This window comes from Hemitrygon akajei, chromosome 19, assembly GCF_048418815.1.
Source record: "Hemitrygon akajei chromosome 19, sHemAka1.3, whole genome shotgun sequence".
Taxonomy (NCBI): Eukaryota; Metazoa; Chordata; class Chondrichthyes; order Myliobatiformes; family Dasyatidae; genus Hemitrygon; species Hemitrygon akajei.
This window is the reverse complement of record NC_133142.1, coordinates 13,661,052-13,683,996: the sequence shown is the minus strand read 5'-3', so window position 1 is coordinate 13,683,996 and position 22,945 is coordinate 13,661,052. Positions and strand designations below refer to the sequence as shown.

Here is a 22,945-nt window from a genome sequence, read left to right as displayed (position 1 = left end):
TATCAGCCCCTGTTCTCCTCACAGGTTCACCTAACAATTGGCATGGTATTTGGGGTGTGGTGGGACTGGGGCAACCAGGGAGAAATGTAAGCACACTCACAAAAAAAGCACCTGAGAGGTTAGAGTTCACACAATTTACTTCCAGTGAGATGGTGGCATGTTCAATTGCTCCAGGTCAACCAAAAGGGTTCTTGTCTTTTTAAAAACATTTTTTTACAATCACAAGGCCCTGCTGGACATTAAGAACTTCAAGCACTGCAGGCCCACCCCCATCAGCAAGTTGCTCGCTGACGGAGGAAGTGAAGGAGCCGGACCTAGTGCTGACCTTAGTGCTGCTGCCTGCGTCAGAGAGCCGGTGGAGGGCACAGTGAACAAAGGCGGTGCGCAGTCTGACTGCGCGTGATCATCTTAGTCGCTTGTCTTGTGATTGCGAGACCCTGTTGGGCATCGTTAATGTGGGATCTGCGTGGCCTCGGTCGTAGTGAGGACGAGATGTCAGGCCCGTGTTGTCAGCTTTTTGCAGCCGTCCAGGATTGAGACGTCAAAGTCGGTGCAGCGTGGCATCCAAGTGGAGTCAGTGCTGCCCCCCTCTGGTCACTCAGCAGGAGGCAAGCTGAATTGTGTTTGACTCACAGACTCAGGGTCTTGGACTATATTTTTTGTGCGACTATATCTTGTATGTGCTTGCTATCTTATACAGTATGTGTTATACGTGTCTTGTGCTGTGTATGCTTTGCACCTTGGCCATGGAGTAACACAGTTTCTTTTGGGTATTCATGAATGATAATTACACTTAAATGTGAACTTAAACCCAAACTCGAGTAGAATCCGGGTCACTGGAGCGTGAAACTCGGCACTGCCCTCAGCACCCACTCATGGAACGTAGACCAATTTTCTTAAGCTTTCTTTGGTAGAATTAGGAAAGAAAGAAAGAAAAAAACATCTTTGATAACTTCAGATTAGACCGATACACTTCAGCAATGGCTTGTGCAAAGTATTGCAGTCCAGTGGGCAATTTGAATGCAGCAAGCTCCCATGGCAGCAATTAAATTAATATGTTTTATTTGGTGAAATGGGTGTTTACACAGCCGATTCCACCGATTATCACCTACTGGATCTGGCTGTTTGGTTGTGAGACTGCCTAATCTCCAGTGGTCCAATTTCCCTCCAGTTCCAGTTCCAACTTCCCATTAGCCATGTCCAGATCCAAACCAACTCCCACCCAAGCATCTGTTCTTTACTGACAGGCTCCTTTGTGTTTCCTGGTGTTATTGAGGCCGGCTCAAAATCTCTGCCTCCAGCTATGCAACTGTGTGTTGTACCACTCCCACACTGCAACCTCCCCAAAGTGAGACTTCTATGTTTGTGTGTTCGTTCTCGTTCTCTCTCCCCCTCTCTCCCCCTCCCCCCTCTCCCCCTCTCTCCCCCTCCCCCCCTCTCCCCCTCTCTCCCTCTCTCCCCCTCCCCCCCTCTCCCCCTCTCTCCCTCTCTCCCCCTCCCCCCCTCTCCCCCTCTCTCCCCCTCTCTCCCCCTCTCTCCCCCTCTCTCCCCCTCTCTCCCCCTCTCTCCCCCTCTCTCCCCCTCTCTCCCCCTCTCTCCCCCTCTCTCCCCCTCTCTCCCCCTCTCTCCCCCTCTCTCCCTCTCTCTTCCCCCCCTCTTCCTCTCCCTCCCTCTCCCTCCCTCCCCAATCCTGCAGCATTGTTTAAACATCCGGTCACATGTTCAAAAGTTTCTTAAAATCTTGGTCTTTAAGCAGAACTTTCCACTGCCTCCCCTGATCTCTCTCCACAAGCAAAATATTGCAGGTGTTGAGAATCTTGCATTTCAGCAGAAATTTTCAGCAGGCCAGACAGCGTCTCTACAGAGAGAAGCAGAGGTAATACTCCGGGTTAATGAACTGAACTTGGCAAAGTTAGAAACAAAATAAGTTAGAAATTCTGGAGGAAGTGAAAAGGAGTGTGAAGAATGAGAGGCAGGTTCTGTGATTAAAGATAGGCCGTGCTGTTGCAGACTTGAAAGCAGGTAGAAGACACGTCTGGATCTAAGTAGGAGGAGATGAATAAGATCTGGAATAGAAGAGGGGAAATGAGCAGCATGGTGGAAATGTAAGAAACGAGATCAAAATGCCCGTCCTGACACTAATGAACTTGAAATTGTCTTGAATGACGTGATCTGCTTAGTCAGAAGATGATACTGTTTTTCGAGTTTATATCTGCCTTCCACACTGTGTGAATGAAATTCAAAGACTGAGAGGTAAGGTAGGCAGTAGGTTAGAGATTATTTGGGTCCCTGAGTGACGGAGTGGGAAGAGGTTAATAAAGGGAGGTGTTGGGTTTCCTGTGGCGGCCTAGGAGGGTGCTGTGAAAGACGAGTAGAATTCTGGCCCAGAGAATTGCAGAAGGTATGGTATCTAAAGAGTGCTGAGGGATCCTGGTGACGGCATCGTGTTGCATGTACCTGTCAGAAGCTACAGGAGGTATCCTTTGAGTGTGAAGTGCATGGGGTGGAATTGAAGCCATGAAATCTTGGTGGGGGAGGGGGGAATGAGGAGGGCAGATGGCTGATAGCACGGTCAGCAATGGTGGAGAGGAAAGTGCAGTTAAGGAAAAGAAAAGAATCTTGGAAGCAATGATGTAGATAGATAGATAGATAGATAGATAGATACTTTATTCATCCCCATGGGGAAATTCAGCATTTTTTCCAATGTCCCGTACACTTGTTGTAGCAAAAACTCATTACATACAATACAATACTTAACTCAGTAATAATATGATATGCATCTAAATCACTAGCTCAAAAAGCATTAATAATAGCTTTAAAAAGTTCTTAAGTCCTGGCAGTTGAATTGTAAAGCCTAATGGCATTGGGGAGTATTGACCTCTTCATCCTGTCTGAGGAGCATTGCATCGACAGTAACCTGTCGCTGAAACTGCTTCTCTGTCTCTGGATGGTGCTATGTAGAGGATGTTCAGGGTTTTCCATAATTGACCGTAGCCTACTCAGCGCCCTTCGCTCAGCTACCGATGTTAAACTCTCCAGTACTTTGCCCACGACAGAGCCCGCCTTCCTTATCAGCTTATTAAGACGTGAGGCGTCCTTCTTCTTAATGCTTCCTCCCCAACACGCCACCACAAAGAAGAGGGCGCTCTCAACAACTGACCTATAGAACATCTTCAGCATCTCACTGCAGACATTGAATGACGCCAACCTTCTAAGGAAGTACAGTCGACTCTGTGCCTTCCTGCACAAGGCATCTGTGTTGGCAGTCCAGTCTAGCTTCTCGTCCAACTGTACTCCCAGATACTTGTAGGTCTTAACCTGCTCCACACACTCTCCATTAATGATCACTGGCTCCATGTGAGTCCTAGGTCTCCTAAAGTCCACCACCATCTCCTTGGTCTTGGTGACATTGAGACGCAGGTAGTTTGAGTTGCACCATATCACAAAGTCCTGTATCAGTTTCCTATACTCCTCCTCCTGTCCATTCCTGACACACCCCACTATGGCCGTGTCATCAGCGAACTTCTGCACATGGCAGGACTCCGAGTTATATTGGAAGTCAGATGTGTACAGGGTGAACAGGACCGGAGAGAGTACGGTTCCCTGTGGCGCTCCTGTGCTGCTGACCACTGTGTCAGACCTACAGTCTCCCAACCGCACATACTGAGGTCTATCTGTCAAGTAGTCCACTATCCAATCCACTGTGGAAGGTAAATTCAGGAAAAACGGGTGAATGCAACTGGGAGCATTTATTGCACTCTATGGTGTGTAGATCCTTTCTTAGATAAGAAGAACAAAGCTGGACACAGCACTCCATGGTTATTATTCTGTTATGGGTTTATTGTGTATGCCCACAAGAAAATGAATCTTAAGATTGTATATAGTGACACGTATGTTTTTTAAAATTAATTTACGGGATGTGGGCCTCGCCAGCTAAGCCAGCATTTATTGACCATCCCTAGTTGCCCTTGAGAAGCTGGTGTTGAGCTGCCTTCGTGAACCGCTGCCTATATGTACGTTGGTAATAAATGCACTTTGAACTTTGCAGCTTTAACAACACCCTGTGCCACTGTGTCTGAAAGGAGTTTCACATTTAAATTTAACTACTTTCAACATGCATGATTGATGTGTTCGTTTAACAAACAGGATGAATAAGATATCTATTCTTGTCGCTAACGATTAATTTTTCCTCTTCAGCTGTTGTCACAAGTTCAACCACGACTACGGTGGTCCAGTCTGCATATCCGTCACACCAACCGGTACCCGCTCAAGGGTTTGTCCCGTACCAAGGTTACACACCGATGCCAGCACAGCCAGGACCGGCTCTCGGCGTCCCCTACCATGCAAGTAGTCCCTATCCACCACCATATCCAACTCCGTATTCCGGGCAGCCTCCTTCATATCAAGATACCGTGGCAAGTAAGTAAGCTTTATTTGTTTGTTTATTAATATAGAGCTTGGAGTGTACTGCACAATAACCCTCCAACTTAACCCCAGTCTAATCACAGGACAGTTCACAATGACCAATTAAGCTATCAACTGTTACGTCTTTGGACTGTGGGAGGAAACTGGAGCACTCAGGGAAAACCCATGCAATCACAGGGAGAACGTACAAACTCCTTACAGGCCGTGTCGGGAATTGAACCCCTATCACCTGTACTGTAACGTGTTGCGCTAACCACTGCACTACCGTGCCATCCGCAGTGTGGCGTGGGGCAGCTACACACAGTACACCAAAACCTGCTCATCAAAGAGCCAGGTCAGCACTGGGCTAAAGTAACGTCCTCTAGCGAGGAAAGGAAGGCATCTGGTATATGTGTTGGATTAGAGCTTCTGGGCATTTCAGAAGAAAATCTTGAATAACTGGCTCGCTAAAGGCAGGGAAGGTGTGGTAGGACAGTAATGTAGTTCAGCATGGCACTGCATCTACGGAAAGGACAGATGGTCAATGTTTCTGGCCAGGATCCTTCTTCAGGGCTGAGGAGGGAGGGGGAAGATGCCAGAATGGGAAAGAGGCTAGCTGGAAGGTGATGGGTGAAGCCAGGAGGATGGGAAAGGTAGAGGACTGGAGAAGAAGGAATCTGATAGGAGAGGAGAGTGGACAACAGGAGAAAGGGAAGGAAGAGGGGACCCAGGGAGAGGAGACAGACTGGTGAGAAGAGATAAAGGGCCGGAATGGGGGGAGGAAAAACATTACCAGAATGAGAAATGGATATTCATGTCATCAGGTTGGAGACAGAATATAAGGTGTCTCTAGTGTCTTTGGGGAGGAGTCTTGTGTTGGTAATCACATTCAGAGTGCAGTGTGCTCAAGAAGCAAGCAGAAACCAAGTTTGACTGTAGAGCCACACGTCTCTCAGAGTGACAAGCAGGAGCGAACAGTGCTTGATGATTCTTTATCCGTTGCGCTTTCGTAATGAAAGCAGAGCACCCTCCTTATGTTTTGATTGTCATTAGCATTTGGCCTTGGATGGGTGCATTCTGCTGAAGATCGGTACTCTCGGCAGGCAGTGTAAAGACTGTGTGCACGTCCAAATCTGGACAAGACCTGAATGGAAAGGGTGAAAAAGGCAGATAAGCGTCCTTCCGAGGTCGTAGATTTACTGTTGTCACAGTCAGGCGAGGCATAAAGGTTTCCGTAATCAGTGAAGGCTGGATCACAAAGGGGCGATCAAGGATAGCCACACCTCCTTGGCTGAAACAAAGGGTTTTGCCCCTGGCCTGTTGGTGAGTAGCCTGGCCAGCTGTTCAGCCTTGGGGGTTCTTGCTGCCTGCCCTCTTCCTCCTTCACTCTTGGTTTATGAGTTGCCCCACTCAGCATAAAGCCCAGCCACACTTAAGTGCAGGGACAAGACACACGGGTTCTGGTTACAGTCATAAATTCATTGCACACCCCCAGATGTCCTGAGAAGATGCTGGTGGATTGCTTTTGTCAATTGCTCCAGCCTGTGTGTATATTCCATAATAATTAAATGCCAGAGCATTTAAGACCGTAAGATATAGGGGCAGAATTAGGCCATTTGGCCCATCAAATCTTCTCCTCCATTTCATCATGGCTGATCCATTTTTCCTCTCAGCCCCAATCTCCTGCCTTCCCCCCATATCGCTTCATGCCCTGACCAATCAAGAATCTATTATGCTCTGTCTTAAATATACCTAAAGACTTTGCCTCCATAGCTGCCTGTGGCAATGAATTCCACTCTCTGGCTAAAGAAATTCCTCATCTCCTTTCTTAAAGGACACTCCTCTATTCTGAGGCTGTGTCCTCTGGTCTTAGACTCCCTCACCATAGGAAACATCCGCTCTATCAAGGCCTTTCACCGTGCAATAGGTTTTAATTATGTCATCTCTCATTCTTCTAAATTCCAGTGAATACAGACCCAGAGCCATCAAATACTCTTCATATGACAAGCCGTTTCATCCTGGAATAATTTTCGTGAACCTCATTTGAATCCCCTCCAGTTTCAGTACACCCTTTCTAAGGGGCCAGAACTGAACACGATACTCTAAGTGAGGTCTCACCAGTACTTAATAAAGTCTCAACATATTACATCCTTGCTTTTGTATTCTAGTCCTTTTGCAATGAATGCTAACATCGCATTTGCTTTTCTCATCACAGACTCAACCTGCAAATTAACCTTTAGGGAATCCTGCCCAAGGACTCCCAAATCCCTTCGCACCTCTAATTTTTGTATTTTCTCTTCATTTAGCAAATATTCAACCATTTAATTTCTTCCACCAGGGTGCGTGACCACACACTTCCTAATACTGTATTCCACCATTTTCTTAATCTGTCTAAGTCCTTCTGTAGCCTCCCTATTTCCTCAAAACTACCTGCCGTTCCACCTATCTTCACATCGTATGCAAACTTTGCAACAAAGCCATCAATTCCATCATCCAAATCACTAACATATAACGTAAAACGAATCTGTCCCAACAGAGACCCCAGTGGTCAGTTGAGTTAATCACTCTGTATTGGGAAAGGGATCAATGTATATCCAGACTGAGGAACATCTTGAATTTATTTCCCTGAGGGAAGTTGGTTCAGGCCACTTTGACAGCTTCACTTTCATTCTTCTGGCACTGTTGTTCATCTCCTGATTTTTTTTTTAAAGGTGTATCCAATTTCCAGACTGCCTTGATTGTCACAGTGGAGCTTGAGTTTACACATGTTAGCCAGGCCTTTGACCTCAAGCCTATAAAACCACAAAACATAGGAGCAGAATCAGGCCTTTTGGTCCATTGATTCTGCTCTGCCATTCGATCATGGCTGATTTATTTTGCCTTTCAACCCTGTCTTCTCCCCGTAGCCTTTGATGCCTGGTTGATTGCTTTCTTCCACACGAAACCTGCTGTCTAATCAGTTCTGCTCACTAATTCCCAGTGCCTCCTTCTCCTTGAGCTGCAATTGTAGCAAAATATTTGGAAGCAACCAAAATCCAAATTGTCCTTAATGTATAAAATGACAGTGATTCGGTGTGGAACTGCCGATACCTTCCAGGATTCACTAGCAAGCCCACAACCCTGTTAGATATCTGATATTTGGTGAAAAAACATCAAGGGTAAGGAAGAGGATGTACGAATAGAGGCAGGCAGGGATGAATTTATCTTAGCTGTTGAAAATGGAAACAACCAACCAATCTGCTGTGGAAATAACGATGCTGCCTTCAAAAATGAAGGAATATATTCATTGACAGTAGAGGGATGCATCTAACACGTACTGTGTTGTGAGTCTTTGAAGTGCATTTCCAGAACATGTGATTCAAGCAGTGACCAACTTGACCTTAAGACTGAGCTGGATGGACAGTTGATGAAGAGGGATTATGTCAACAAGGTGGGTCAAGAAGAGAGTGGGTAAATTTAAACACCAATTCAGACAGAGTGACCGGAAGTTAAAAACAGCCTTTTAAGTATTTTGCTGGATGCATCTTTACACCGAATCACATTTTTTCTCTAATATCGTCTTCTGCTTTGATTTCAGCTGGTGCTGGCATACCTTATCCTGCGGCTCAGCCGCCCTACAACCCGTCTGCACAGCCACCCTACAACCCGTCTGCACAGCCGCCCTACAACCCATCTGCACAGCCGCCCTACAACCCGTCAGCACAGCCGCCCTACAACCCATCTGCACAGCCGCCCTACAATCCGTCTGCACAACCGCCCTACAATCCTGCCTATGGATCTCCAGAGAAGGCACATTAATGGACACCTGACCAACTTGGTTATCAAGTGCATTTACTGATTTAATTTAGTCTGTTACTATTTTGTACGAGTTTAATGCTGGAGATGAATTACCTTGTAAGCATTTAAACTGTTCAGCAGTTTCATAAGTTTAAAAGAGTGCACTTGGCATCCCCATCCCCTATGCCCAGCCTCACGTCTCCATTTTTAATTCCTAAGAAGATGTGTTAAGTGCAAACGTTACCTTTTGATTATCTTGTATTTCCAACCATTTTGGTCAACCTGAAAGTTGGTTTTAAACGTCTCTTTTTCCTGCGTTAACAAAATAGGTCTTTTGATATTCCCTAAGTTTCCCCTTCTGTGAAGGCTACGTGTCACCACTTGCCATTAATTAAAAAGTAGCACATTTTGTAAGCGCCCTCTGTCCAAACATTATCACGTCCATTTTCTTTTCTGCTTTTTTTTTTGCTGTTTGGTGTAGGTTGTGTTTTGTAAGTTGAACGAAGTGGCATGGGTATGGCAGCAGGTTCTGTAAACCGTTTCCATAATGCTAACACCATTTGGGGAATTCTGTCTTAAAATGAAAGAGAAGCTGAAACCATGTAGATTTCTGATCTTGCACTCGTCAGTTTATCTCTGGCCTCCCCAGTCTTCAGGCTAGCAGCACGTTATTGGCCAATAATTGGATTTATCTGGGGGCGGGTCTCTTAATTTCCCCTTCTCTGGTTCTGCTCTTTCCATGTGGCAGAATTATTCCAAGCATCTGCTGCAATATGTTCTAGGGCGGAACAGTGGCGCAGCGAGAAGAGCTGCTTCGTCCTGACGCCAGGGGCTGTGGGTTCAATCCCGACCTTGAATACTGCTGGTGTAGAGTTTAGATCTTCTGTAGGTGGGTAGGCCACATCCCAAGACGTGGATTGGTAGATCAAATGATCAGTGTAAATGTAGGGTGGAGGTGAGTCATAACAATTGGAGAGTGTAGACAGAATAAAAATGAAAGTAATATAGAATTAGTGTAAACGAGTATTGGAAGTTGGGCAGGTTAATTGGGCCTAAAGACCTGGTTTCCATGGTGTCTCTCTCTATGACTTCGTGAAGGCACACTAACATTTGCTGCAGCCCCATTGGCAAGATGTTATTAAAGTAAGAACCTCATTGCGGTTCAGATCTGTTGCTTATCTGGCCCTTTCTGCCACATAGTGCCGGGTCTCACCCACTGAGTGAGGCACAATTAAAAACACAGACATGGCTGGCGTGATATGCCAGCAAGGATTGACAAGACTCTTTCCAGGGATGGTAGGTTTGAGTAATGAGAGGAGATTAAATAAACGGGGACGGTATTCTCCAGCATTTAGAAAAATGAGAGATCTCATTGTAGAATATGAAGTTCTTAAAGTGTTGTATCTCTCTCAATGATTCTAAGACTTGACAGGTTAGATGTACCACTTTAGAAGGAGGAGTTGGCTACGGAGGACTGAGATACAGAGAATTTCTTTGAGATGCTGAACATTTGGAATTCTCTACCCCATAGGGCTGTGGAGGTTCATTTGTTAGGTTCTTGAAAGTATAGTGATGGATATTAAGGGAATCCGGGGATAAAGGGATAGTTTTGGGTAGTGGTGAATATTGATAGCTCAGGTTGAGGCGTGCAGATAATGTTGGAAAATTGCACCCAGATAGATAATCAGATAGATCTTACAGAACGGCAGAACAGCCCGGAAGAGCTCCTGTTTCTTTTGTTCCTCCGTTCTCAAGGGAGTTTGATGAGATGCCCAGGGAGACCAAAAGGAAATGGCAGAAACAGAATCATTCCGAATAAATGGGATCAGCACTATTGACTGGCGACTTTGTGTCTTTTATTATACTTGTGACGTAAAACCACAATATTTGAAGTTTTTTTTACTGCTGTTTTCATTCACCTGCAAAAGTAAATGGGGATGTTTCTGTCAAGCCAACCAGTTAGGAAGTTGATTAGCAGCATCGGGGGAAAAAGCCAGATGAATACTGAAATAAGTTGTGTGCAGTATGTACGCAGATAGAAATCACGCTGTATCTCATTTGCTCTGTCACCCGAACTGACCTCTCCCCTAACCAAAGACTAACTATGAGTTCCTTCATACCTTTGTGCTTTGTAATTATTTAGTCTCTTTTGCCCAAGGACTTTTTGGTTCAATTCAATGAATCGCAATTTGTATATTATCAGGATTAAGCAAAACCATTCAGATGCAGTATTGTTGGAAAAAATATTCATAACAAAATGTTCAAATACTAGTATCTGTACAATAAAATAAAAAGCATGCTGTGTCAAAATGTTGTTAGTTTTATCTGTTTTTAAAATTGATTCCATTGTATGAGTAAAAGCTGACCTGATTTTGTGTGCGCGTGTGGAAGTCTAACCGGCAGGCCTGGTCTCCAAGCAACACACACAAAATGCTGGAGGAGCTCAGCAGGCTGGGCAGATCTATGGTAAAGAGTCCAGACAGCGTTGCAGGCTGAAATGTCGACTACTTTTCCCATAGATGCTGCCCGGCCTGCTGAGTTCCTCCAGCATTTTGTGTGTGTTGCTTGGATTTCCGGCATCTGCAGATTTCCTCTTGTTTGAGGCCTGGTCTCCAGTTGTCCTTTCCATTGGAAACAAATAATTGCAAGAGACTACCAAAGGATATTAGTCACCAACTGGGAAGAACTTGGTCATCAGGTTGGAGATGCTCTCAGGGCTACAGTACGTGGTGCAGGCGTGGCCTGTACCCCCTCTCCTTCAATTTAGAGATCACCTTGATCCGAGATGGAGCAGATCAGATGGGTCACAGGTCCCTGAAGAAGGTGAGCAAAAAAAAACGTTGCCTTCACCCTGATGAACACCTTCATCAAGTTGCAAGTACGTGGACACCAAGTACCACGACGTAACAGGGTTTTGCTTGCAAAGAAGGATGTGTCTGGTCCCATCAGCTGGATGTTACCACACTACCTGCCCTTCGTGGAAAACTTCTTCCAGCCCAACACCTCTGACCACCAGGCAGTGGGCAGCACTGGTCTCCAGCTGTCCTTTCCATTGGAAGGAAATAACTGGACACAGTGGGGTGGCTCCCTGAGCAGACTGACCACACCTCGCCAACAGACACCAAGACGTTGCCCGGCTGACAGCGAGAGGAGTCGTCCCAGTCAGACCCTGCTTGCGTGCCAGACCATCTCTCCCACAGGATGACCGTAATGGGGGTGAGACAATCGCTCGCCTCTTTGCAGACCTGTCGCTTCGCGAACCGGGTGCGGAGAAAGGCGCGGGGGGCCTGGGTCACGGTCGATCCCAAGCAGCTGCTGACAGACCTCTGGGCCGTTCCCAGGGGACAGGCACGCGGGTGGAAATCAAGTGCTGCCGGCAGGTCACCAAGGTGGTAAAAGCCGCCCTTTAGTTTCCCCCCCGTGTCGTTGGTCTGCCGGCATATCGAGATGTCCGTGGGGGAATGCTGCCCACTGGCGCATTCCAGGCTGCAGGAGTGCGTGCTGAGGGATGCACTGAAGCTTGGTGCAGCCACCGCAAGGGCTCAATGGGGAAGGACCACAGTGTGGGGTTCTTCCACTAGGGAGGGCCCAGGTTGGGTAGGAAACCCCTCAATTACTGTCATAGTGTATCACCCCACAACAGTCCCATTGGTTTTAAGGAATGAACTGGAACAGTACTGTTAGGGTTAATGTTAGGGTTAATTCGAGACTGCCATTACAGGTCAGGAGTGGCTCACGTAATATTAGGAGACCGGAATGCGAGGGAGGGGGGAAGCGAAACTGGGGATTCCGCTACACCGAAACTACTAGTGTCACGCGATTCAGTAAACAAAAGAAACAGGTAACTCGTGAGTGTATGGCATCGGGCCAATAAGATGGAGACAAGTGCCCGATATTACCTAATATGTAGTGGGGGGTTGTGCTGGGGGAAAAGGGGTATAAATAAGAGCAGATTGTAAGGGGAAGTCGGAACGTTCCTTCTCCAGCGACTCCGTGGATTCGCTGTGCCAGTTACGAATTCTGCAATAAACCCAAGTTTTGTACTAATCAGGTGTCGGTTGTCTCTCTTCCTAAACGAACACAGGGCAGAATTTCAAGCCCAACATTTGGTGACCCCGACGTGGGGAGGGAGAGACAACACAGGCTGGCGGGTCCGACGGCAGACAACTTGCGGCCGCAAGCTCGACTAAGGTCAGGAAGTGCCTGTTATATCGAAGACTTCCACTAGATAGTTAAATCACCGAGTTAGATCTTGTCTGCTGACGGATCCTGACCAACCCCAAATTACCCTGGGAGAGATCATTCCCGGTGCAGAATCGTGACTGGTAAGTACTAACTCTTATCTGTTTTTAGGAAGATCCTCCGCCCGTGTAAAAGTCTTCTGAGTGAGGGTACCCGCCGCCCACGAAGGACATAAAAGTCTCAGGAGTGAGGAGGAGAAAAGTGTCGCGGTACACCATAGTACACAGGGATACTGACGGCGCCTACCTTAGACTGGTTGTTAAGAGGAGAAATCTCCCACGCGAAGGTCAGGTTTTGAAAGGCGACCGTCCCACATTTGATCCTCTCTGTGTACTAGGGAGCCATGGAGCACTTCAATTTCGAGTTACCAAAACTCAGACATTTGCGTGTTGAGTAACAGAGTATATGAGAGTTTTTAGAAATATGGTAAAATTGATAACTGTGCGAGTTCAATAATCTAACAGTGAGCAGCCGCAGAGGTCGGACACCATCAAGGTAGGAGTGGAAGTGTTCCTCCGAGGCCCGGGGAAGCTCACCTGGAACGGAAAACGGTGGCATGGTCCATACCCTGTCACCGAGGTCTCCAACAGGGCATTAAAAGGTAAGAAGGGAGGGGGACAATAACTGGCATCATTTTCTACTGGCTAAATAAGACCTCTGGCAAGTGGGGAGCGTTTCTGGGACAGTCGGCTCTAGGACTGTCTATTTCAATTGCTACCTTTATCACGTGTGGTTGTTGTTGCATACCCTGTATCAGGACCCTAGTCATCCGGACTATAGATCGAGCCTTGACTGGAAAGAATGGACCTCCACCGGCGTACCAGGCACCCTTGTTCCTGGTGGAAGGGGAGGACACGGCCCTCCCGGAAAGCGGACGCGCTATGGGAGGACACGGACTGAAATGGACCATGGCAAGGGGGGGATTGTGAATTTGTTCTTGAATAAGTTTTCTGAAATGTTGCATGCTACTTGTAAAAATTGCGGATGTTTAGGGAACCCCTACCCATATTTTGTGACCCTAGGTCGGACAAAGCAGGATAAGCAAATAGGGAGGACACGCCAAAGAGTGCCGGGGGACGCTCACCTCCCTGCCTGATCCCGGCAGCCGCAGAAAAGCTTGTAAGGGATGTGGCCTCTGGGAGGCCAAGGGAGGGAGTGTTAGGGTTAATGTTAGGGTTAATTCGAGACTGCCATTACAGGTCAGGAGTGGCTCACGTAATATTAGGAGACCGGAATGCGAGGGAGGGGGGAAGCGAAACTGGGGATTCCGCTACACCGAAACCACTAGTGTCACGCGATTCAGTAAACAAAAGAAACAGGTAACTCGTGAGTGTATGGCATCGGGCCAATAAGATGGACACAAGTGCCCGATGGACACAATTTCAAGCCCAACAGTACTTACAGCAGTGATTGTAAGAGTGAAAAGGCATTGCACAGATTAGTTTTTGTAAATAATGTTTTTATTATGAGTGAAGTTTACTTTGATATAAATAAAAATACTCTCCAAGGGACGTGGGAATCTGGTAAAGCATGTGCCTTGTTATTTCAAACGTTTCAAAGGTACATTTAATGTCAGAGGAATGTATACAATATACATCCTGAAATGCTTTTTCTTCACAACCATCCACAAAAACAGAGAAGTGCCCCAAAGAATGAATGATTGTTAAATGCTAGAACCCCAAAGTCCCTGCCAGCTCCTCTCCCTCCCACGCGTATCGGCAGCAAGCAATGATCTCCCTCCCCCCCCCACCGGCAAAGCAAAACAGCGGTACCCACCACCAAGCACTGAAGTGTGCAGCAAAAGCAACAGCAATGGAACGGACATGCAGCACTCCAAAGGCTACTCGTTCACCCAGTATTCGACATACCACAGGTCTCGCTCTCCCTAATAAGGGAGAAAGAGATGTCTCCGTTTCACAGCGAGAGGGGAGACATAACAATCAATTCGCTGGTTTACGATGTTAAAAGTCTGTTGTGTTGCTTTTTCCAGGCTCAGTGCCTGAAGATCTCAGGTCTCTGGGCACACAGCCGAAGATCTTCCGGCTCCCACTACACACCGGTCCGGGATACCGACCTTCGATCCACCCGTCTCCAGAGCCCTCAGATCCTAGGCCTCTAAAGGTGAGCCGAACTCTTACATCGCACCTCTGGCGTGTAACTCCAGGTCAAGGTCTTTAAAAGAACCCTGAAAGGGAAAAATAAAGATGGAAATAGAGCAGTTTCTGAAGATGAAAGGAGTGGCCATTAGGCGCTGTTTATTGATTGAGATATAGTGCGGAATAGGCCTTCATGGCCTTTCGAGCCACTCCATCCAGAAACCACTGATTTAACCCAAGCCTAATCACGGGACAATTTACAAAGACAAATTAGCCTACCAACCGGTACATCTTTGGACTGTAGGAGGAAACCGGAGCACCCAGAGTCATGGGGAGAACGTGCAAATTCCTTACAGATACTCTGCTAGCATCCTGGTTGTGCGTACTTCATTCTATACTTAAGACAGACTTGCCATCCAGCAATCTCCTCTGCCTTTTTTTGAAAAGAGTATTTTGTGCATTCAATTTTGTTTTTGGATATTTGCAGCTTTCCTGAGCCCCGGTCCGAGCACGAAAGCACAGCGAAGCGGCTGGGCCTTGGTCTGAGAGCAAGGAACGATGGAAGGTTTGGACGATTCAAGACCGAGAAGGTCAGGGTGTCGGGGCTGGACCAGCCTGTTGCTGTGTGAGATTTACTCGTCTCTGCACTGAACTGATACAGTGGCCCGCAACTAATGGGCTACTGGATCGTCTGCAATAACTGACTTTGTGGCTGTAGACTCACTTCGTCAGCTTCAGCTGTTTGCTTGCTTTCGTTAGCAAAATTTGTGTTATTTTCTGTACATTGGGTATCTGACAGTCTTTTTCAATGTGTTCTATTGGGTTGCTTTGTTTTGATGCTGCCTGTGAGGAGACAAGTCTACATACATCAGTAATAAATATACTTTGAAATATATTTTGATCTTTGAGTGATTGTGTCATTTGAGGAAGACACCATTTCCTGACTCAGTTTGAAAGAATCTTACCTCATGACTTCTCAAACTACGTCAGGTCAATTTCTGGGAAGCAGAGAGGGGAAGGCAGAGGCCTTTTATAATCAGAATCGTACTATAGACTACAGAAATTGATGCTGGGAAATTTAGTGTTTGTTATTTATTTAAATCATTTAATAATTTAATCATTTATTTTAATAATGCGATTGACTGAGATACAATGCAGAATAGACCCTTCCAGCAATCCCCTGATTTAATCCTAGTCTAATCACGGGACAATTTTCAACGATCAATTAACCTGCCGACCGGTGCGACTTCGGACTGTGTGAGGAAACCGCAGCAGTGGGGAATTGAACCCAGGTTGCTGGTACTGCAAAGCGTTGCGCTGCCCCAATAGTCTGAATGAAAATGCAGGAGGTATGAGCAGTAAATTTACAGTTGCCATGAAAATTGGTAGGGACGTTAAATGTGAGGAGGGTAGTTTTGGGCTACAGGGTGATGTCGATGAGTTGGTAAAATGAGCAGAGTAATGGCAGAAGGAATTTAGCCCTGACAAGAGTGAAGGGGTGCACTCTCGGAAGAGTAATAAGGCAGGGCTATTCACAGAAATAGCCCTGGAGGAGGTGAGGGAAAACTCTGATTTTAAACCTCCACTGCCTTGCGGCCATACCCACCCATGGGAAAGGCTTCAGGAGTAAACCCCGAGGAAGAAATCCGGAGCCTGGGTCCCTAAGGCAGTTTGATGTTTACAACTTCACTCTGGCAGCCTCTGTGACGACGCTGGTACCAAGCTGTATCGGCCTTGCCCTTCCCTTGGACTACATCAGTGACGTGGAGAGGGGGAGCCCACTGCGTGGGCAACAGCCGGTTCTTCGAATCTTCCCACTCTGGAGAGGACGCAGTCCACCCGAGGTGCGGACCCATGATCCCCTGGGCTGCCTACTTACTACTACTATTCACAGAAAGTACAGAGGAGCAGAGCGACGCGACGTACAAGTTCAAGGGTCCCTCAAGTCGTGAAGGTGACACGTGTTATCAGAATCAGATTCGGGTTTAATATCACCGGCATATGTCAAAATATGTGTTGTCTTTGCGACAGCAGCACTATGGAATACCTGATGATAGAGAAGGAACTGAATTACAGTAAATGTGTGTGAATATATATGAGACGTGAATTAGCTAAGATAGACTGGCAAATGATACTTAAAGGGTTGACGGTGGATATGCAATGGCAAGCATTTAAAGATCGCGTGGATGAACTACAACAATTGTTCATCCCAGTTTGGCAAAAGAATAAACCAGGGTAGCTAGTGCACCAGTGGCTGACCAGGGAAATTAGGGATAGTATCAAGTCCAAAGAAGAAACATATAAATTAGCAAAAAAAAGCGGCACACCTGAGGACTGGGAGAAATTCAGAGACCAGCAGAGGAGGACAAAGGGCTTAATTAGGAAAGGGAAAAAAGATTATGAGAGAAAGCTGGCAGGGAACATAAAAACTGACTGTAAAAGCTTTTATAGATACGTGAAAAGAAAAAGATTGGTCAAGACAAATGTAGGTCCTTTACAGTCAGAAACAGGTGAATTGATCATAGGGAACAAAGACATGGCAGACCAATTGAATAACTACTTTGGTTCTGTCTAGTGCGATGGAGGAACTGAGGGAAATACATGTTAGTAGGGAAGTGGTGTTTGGTAAATTGAAGGGATTAAAGGCAGATAAATCCTCAGGACCAGATGATCTGCATCCCGGAGTGCTTAAGGAAGTAGCCCAAGAAATAGTGGATACATTAGTGATAATTTTTCAAAACTCCTTAGATTCTGGATTAGTTCCTGAGGATTGGAGGGTGGCTAATGTAACCCCACTTTTTAAAAAAGGAGGGAGAGAGAGAGAAACCGGGGAATTATAGACCGGTTAGTCTGACATCGGTGGTGGGGAAAATGCTAGAGTCGGTTATCAAAGATGTGATAACAGCACATTTGGAAAGAGGTGAAATCATCGGACAAAGTGAGCATGGATTTGTGAAAGGAAAATCATGTCTGACAAATCTTATAGAATTTTTTGAAGATGTAACTAGTAGAGTGGATAGGGGAGAGCCAGTGGATGTGGTATATTTAGATTTTCAAAAGGCTTTTTTGACAAGGTCCCACACAGGAGATTAGCGTGCAAACTTAAAGCACACGGTATTGGGAGTATGGTATTGATGTGGATGGAGAATTGGTTGGCAGACAGGAAGCAAAGTGTGGGAGTAAATGGGACCTTTTCAGAATGGCAGGCAGTGACTAGTGGGGTACCGCAAGGCTCAGTGCTGGGACCCCAGTTGTTTACAATATATATTAATGATTTAGACGAGGGAATTAAATGCAGCATCTCCAAGTTTGCGGATGACACGAAGCTGGGCGGCGGTGTTAGCTGTGAGGAGGATGCTAAGAGGATGCAGGGTGACTTGGATAGGTTAGGTGAGTGGGCAAATTCATGGCAGATGCAATTTAATGTGGATAAATGTGAGGTTATCCACCTTGGTTGCAAGAACAGGAAAACAGATTATTATCTGAACGGTGGCCGATTAGGAAAAGGGGAGATGCAACGAGACCTGGGTGTCATTGTACACCAGTCATTGAAGGTGGGCATGCAGGTACAGCAGGCGATGAAAAAGGCAAATAGTATGTTGGCATTCATAGCAAAAGGATTTGAGTACAGGAGCAGGGAGGTTCTACTGCAGTTGTACAAGGCCTTGGTGAGACCGCACCTAGAATATTGTGTGCAGTTTTGGTTCCTTAATCTGAGGAAAGACATTCTTGCCATAGAGGGGGTACAAAGAAGGTTCACCAGATTGTTTCCTGGGATGGCAGGACTTTCATATGAAGAAAGACTGGATTGACTAGGCTTATGCTCACTGGAATTTAGAAGATTGATGGGGGATCTTATTGAAACGTATAAAATTCTAAAGGGATTGGACAGGCTAGATGCAGGAAGATTGTTCCCAATGTTGGGGAAGTCCAGAACGAGGGGTCACAGTTTAAGGATAAAGGGGAAGCCTTTTAGGACCGAGATGAGGAAAAACTTCTTTACACAGAGAGTGGTGAATCTGTGGAATTCTCTGCCACAGGAAACAGTTGATGCCGGTTCATTGGCTATATTTAAGAGGAAGTTAGATATGGCCCTTGTGGCTAAAGGGATCGGGGGTATGGAGAGAAAGCAGGTACAGGGTTCTGAGTTGGATGATCAGCCATGATCATACTGAATGGCGATGCAGGCTCGAAGGGCCGAATGGCCTACTCCTGCACCTATTTTCTATGTTTCTATGTCTCTATATAGTGTGTTGGCACATGGCCAAGTGGTTAAGGTGTTGGTCTAGTGATCTGAAGGTTGTTAGTTCAAGCCTCAGCTGAGGCAGCATGTTGTGTCCTTGAGCAAGGCACTTAACCACACATTACTCTGCAACGACACCGGTGCCAAGCTGTATCAGCCTAAGCCCTTCTCTTTCCTTGGGCAACATCGCTGACATGGAGAAGGGAGACTTGCAGCATGGGCAACTGCCGGTCTCCCATACAACCCTGCCCAGGCCTGCGCCCTAGAAACCTTCCAAGGCACAAATCCATGATCTCTCGAGACTAACGGATGCCTATTAACTATAATAGTTAAATAAGTCAGGTAGTGTTCATGGGTTCAATGTCCATTCACAAATCGGATGTCAGTGGGGAAGAAGCTGTTCCTGGGTGTGTGCTTTCAGACTTTTGTACCTCCTTCCTGGTGGTGGCAATGAGAACAAGGCATAACCTGGGCAATGGGGGTCCTTAATGATAGACGCCACTTTAAGGCATCGCTCCTTGAAGATGACTTAGGTTCTACAGAGACTAATGCCCATGATGGAGCTGACTTAAGTTTACAACTCTCCACAAATTATGTCGACCCTGAGCAGTAGCACCCCCACCCCCCACGCCAGACGGTGATGCAGCCAGTTAGAATGCTCTCCATGGTACATCTGTAGAACTTTGCGAGTTTGCCCTTCTTAGCCTCCTAGTACGAGGAAGTTACAGTACAACTATATAAAGCATTACTCCACGGCTGGGGTACCGTGTGCAGTTTTATACCTGGCTTTCTGTAGAGGGTTGTAGACTCAGCCACCTCCTCATGAAGTGATCCCTTCCCACCGTCTAAGATTTCTGGCTGAGGCGGTGCTTTAAGAGTCGGCACCTATCATTAGGGACCCTCACCATCAGAGTCATGCCCTCTTCTTATTACTTCCATTGGGCAGAAGGTGCAAGAACCTAAAGACCTACACACAACATATTAGAAAGAGCTTCTTCCCCTCGGCCAACAGATCACCGAGCAACTCCTAACCCCACAAACACTTCCTCGTTATACCTCTTTTGCATTGTTCGTTGTTTTTTGTAACTTATAATAGTTCTTTATGTCTTGCATTGGACCATGACGCAAAACAACACATTTCATGACTTACGTCAGTGATAGTAAACCTTATTCTGTTTCTGGAAGTAGCCTGAACATTTCTGCAAACTTTCCCACTAGTGACACAAGTTGTGTTTTTGAAGCACCCAAGCTAAGCACTTCCGTTCACTTTCTGTCCCAATCTTTGTCAGTCATCTGTGACCAGTTGTCATTACTTTGGTGACTGTAGTAGGGGACGGTAAGTTAATAGCAGGGAATAATATTTATAACAATATCTTATAGAGCACAAACGATGGAATTCAAAGTGCTCAGCAAAGGGATGAAGTCCCTTCTTCACTCAGAGGTTCGTGAGACAGTGGTACGAGCTGCCAGCACGAGTGGTGCATGTGAGTGCGATGTCAACGTTTAAGAGAAGTTTGGATAGGTATATGGATGTGCTATGGAGGGCTGTGGTCCCGGTGCTGGTTGACGGGAGTAGGGTGTTTAAATGGTTTCGGCATGGACTAGATGGGCAGAAGGGCCTGTTTCTGTGCTGTACTCTCCATAAATCTGTAAAGTGTGAACGTGAAACTAATAAACAAAAAGATGTTAGTTAGAATCAAGGTTAAAAAAAATACGGTTCGAGCTGGCGCTTAAAAGTGTCAACTGAGTCTTCAACCCTTATAGTTTTAGGTATTGAGCTCCAGAGTTTAGGGGAGCAGTTCGAAAGAACTAGTCCTGTGACATAAATATTTCACAATTCTACAAGGAGGCTTACCTGAACCTTCTGATTCCTGGTTCCAAATGTTTAGCTGTTTATGTTTTTCAAGGTTTTTGAAACAGAAACACAGAATGGCAGTGGGAGCAGGTCACTCCGCCAGTGCCGTTGTTATGATCGTGGCTGGTCCGCAGTCTCAATATTCTTTTCCATTGTCTCCCCACTATATCGAGAAATCTATCCTCCCCTTCAGTATATTCAGCATCTTTTCCTCCATGGCTTTCTGAGCTAAAGATTTCTATAGGTTCACCAGCCACTCAGTGAAGAAATCTCTGTCAATCTCAGTCTTATACGTTATCGCCTAATATAACGTAATAAGACTATGATCACAGTTATAAAGCTGCCAGCCAAAGAAACAGAATTCCTGTCAGCGTTTTGTGTACTTCAACATGATCTCTTATTCCCCTGAGATCTTGTGAATACGGGTCCGATCAACCTTATCCTGCCTCATAAAATGGTCCTGCAGGAAGCATTCTGTCTGCAAACATCATGGCTTGTTATGGCAACTGCTCGGCATGTGACTGCTAGGAACGGCAGAGAGTTGTGGACCCAGCTCAGCACATCACAGCAACCAGTCTTCTCTCTGTGGATTCTGTCTGTATTTCTCACTGCCTCAGTAAAATAGCCAGTATAATCATAGACCAACTCACTCCAGACATTCTCTCTTCTCCCCTCTCTGACCCAGCAGAAGATACAAAAGCCTGAAAGCACATTCCTCTAGACTCAAGGTCAGCTTCTATCCCGCTGGTAGAAACTCTTGAATGGACCTCTTGTATGATAGGATGGACTTTACGTTCTCACAATCTATACCTCGTTATGCTCTTGCACTTTATATTTAGCTGCACTGCACTTTTTCAGCAACATTTACATGTTATTCTGCATTGTTATGGTGTTACCTTATTCTACCTCAATGATTTGATCTGGATGAACAGTGTGCAAAAAGATAACGGCCCGCAATTGAGCACATCGACATGAAACGTTGTTGCAGGAAGGCAGCATCAACCATCGGGGACCCCACCACCCAGGTTATGCTCTCTTCTCATCACTGCTTCCACCAGGAAGAAGGTACAGGAGCCTCAGGACTCACATCACCAGGTTCAGGAACAGTTATTACCCCTCAAGCATTAGGCTCTTGAACCTAAAGGGATAACTTCCCTTAACTTCATTTACTCCATCATTGAACTGTTCTCACAACCTATGGACTCACTTTCAAGGACTCTTCATCTCATGGTCTCAATTTTTATTGCTTATTTAATTATTATTATTATTTCTTTCTTTTTGTACTTGCACAGTTTGTTGTCTGGTTGAACGTCCAAGTTAGTCTGGTCTTTCATTGATTCTATAATGGTTATTATTCTATTATGTATTTTTTGAGTATGGCTGCAAGAAAGTTGAGTATGTATATGGGACATATATGTACTTTGATAATAAATTTACCTTGAACTTTGCAAGGCAAGCTTTTCACTGTACCTTGGTACACGTGACCATTATAAACCAATGCAATACCCTTTTTCACCAAGGCTGCCGATGGGATCAGGCCATTTTGCCCTCCTCTTGGTGAAGCTCCCGTCCCATCCATGGAAGGGTCTGTGTTTACCATATTGGCTTCATAAGGTCCCACAAAACCAGAGTGCAAGCAAGTCATCCTCCGTTCCAAGCGACCACCTCAGAAAAAGATAGAAATACAGGAGAGATGCTGCACAATAGTTTTTCATGATCAGGGATGGACATAACCACAAGAATGGTCTATTTTAACCTTGTCAGCCCCTTTAAAGATCTATCTAAATCTAAGTTGACACACACACTCGCTGCTCCCTTTTGGAATGCTTTTTAGCTTCCTTCATTTTCAAAAGTTGTTATTGAACCTGCTTTCGTCACCTTTTCAATTAGTGCTTTCCACATAATCACCGTTCATTGTGTAAATAAAACCTGCTCATTTACCCCCTGGGGTTTTGGTCAATTAAATCTGTATTCTCTGCCAGCAACCCAGCAGTAAACGGAGACGATTCACTCTTTATTCTTCATCAAAGCCTCAATTTTGAGGTTTCCCCTGAACCTTCTGAATGCTAAAGCTCATCAGAACACAATACCGTGTTATATACATAAACGCATAAATGCGATGCTGGGAATCTTCGGGCAAACACGCACAAAATGGTGGGGGAACTCATCAAGTCAGGCAGCATCGAAGGAGGGGAATAAGCAGTCAACAATTCTGGCCAAGACCGAAATCTGGGTCTCACCTACCTGAGGAAAAGACTGACCACCCGCCTATGCCTTCCTAATTTTGTACATCGCCATAAATTCGTCTCTCATTCTCCTTTATTCGGA

General features: G+C 45.9%; 1 protein-coding gene across 2 annotated transcripts in view; it reads left to right on the top strand.

Moving 5' to 3' along the window:
• LOC140741746 (protein shisa-5-like) overlaps window positions 1–10,491 on the top strand; it is a 106,075-nt gene extending 95,584 nt beyond the window's left edge. For both annotated transcript variants that reach the window (XM_073072095.1, XM_073072096.1), the window contains 2 exons: window positions 4,198–4,419; window positions 7,982–10,491. In XM_073072095.1, coding sequence (XP_072928196.1) covers window positions 4,198–4,419; window positions 7,982–8,202 — 443 coding nt within the window. In that variant the 3' untranslated portion in view covers window positions 8,203–10,491. The remainder of the gene's footprint in view (window positions 1–4,197; window positions 4,420–7,981) is intronic.
• Window positions 10,492–22,945: the final 12,454 nt, after the last annotated feature.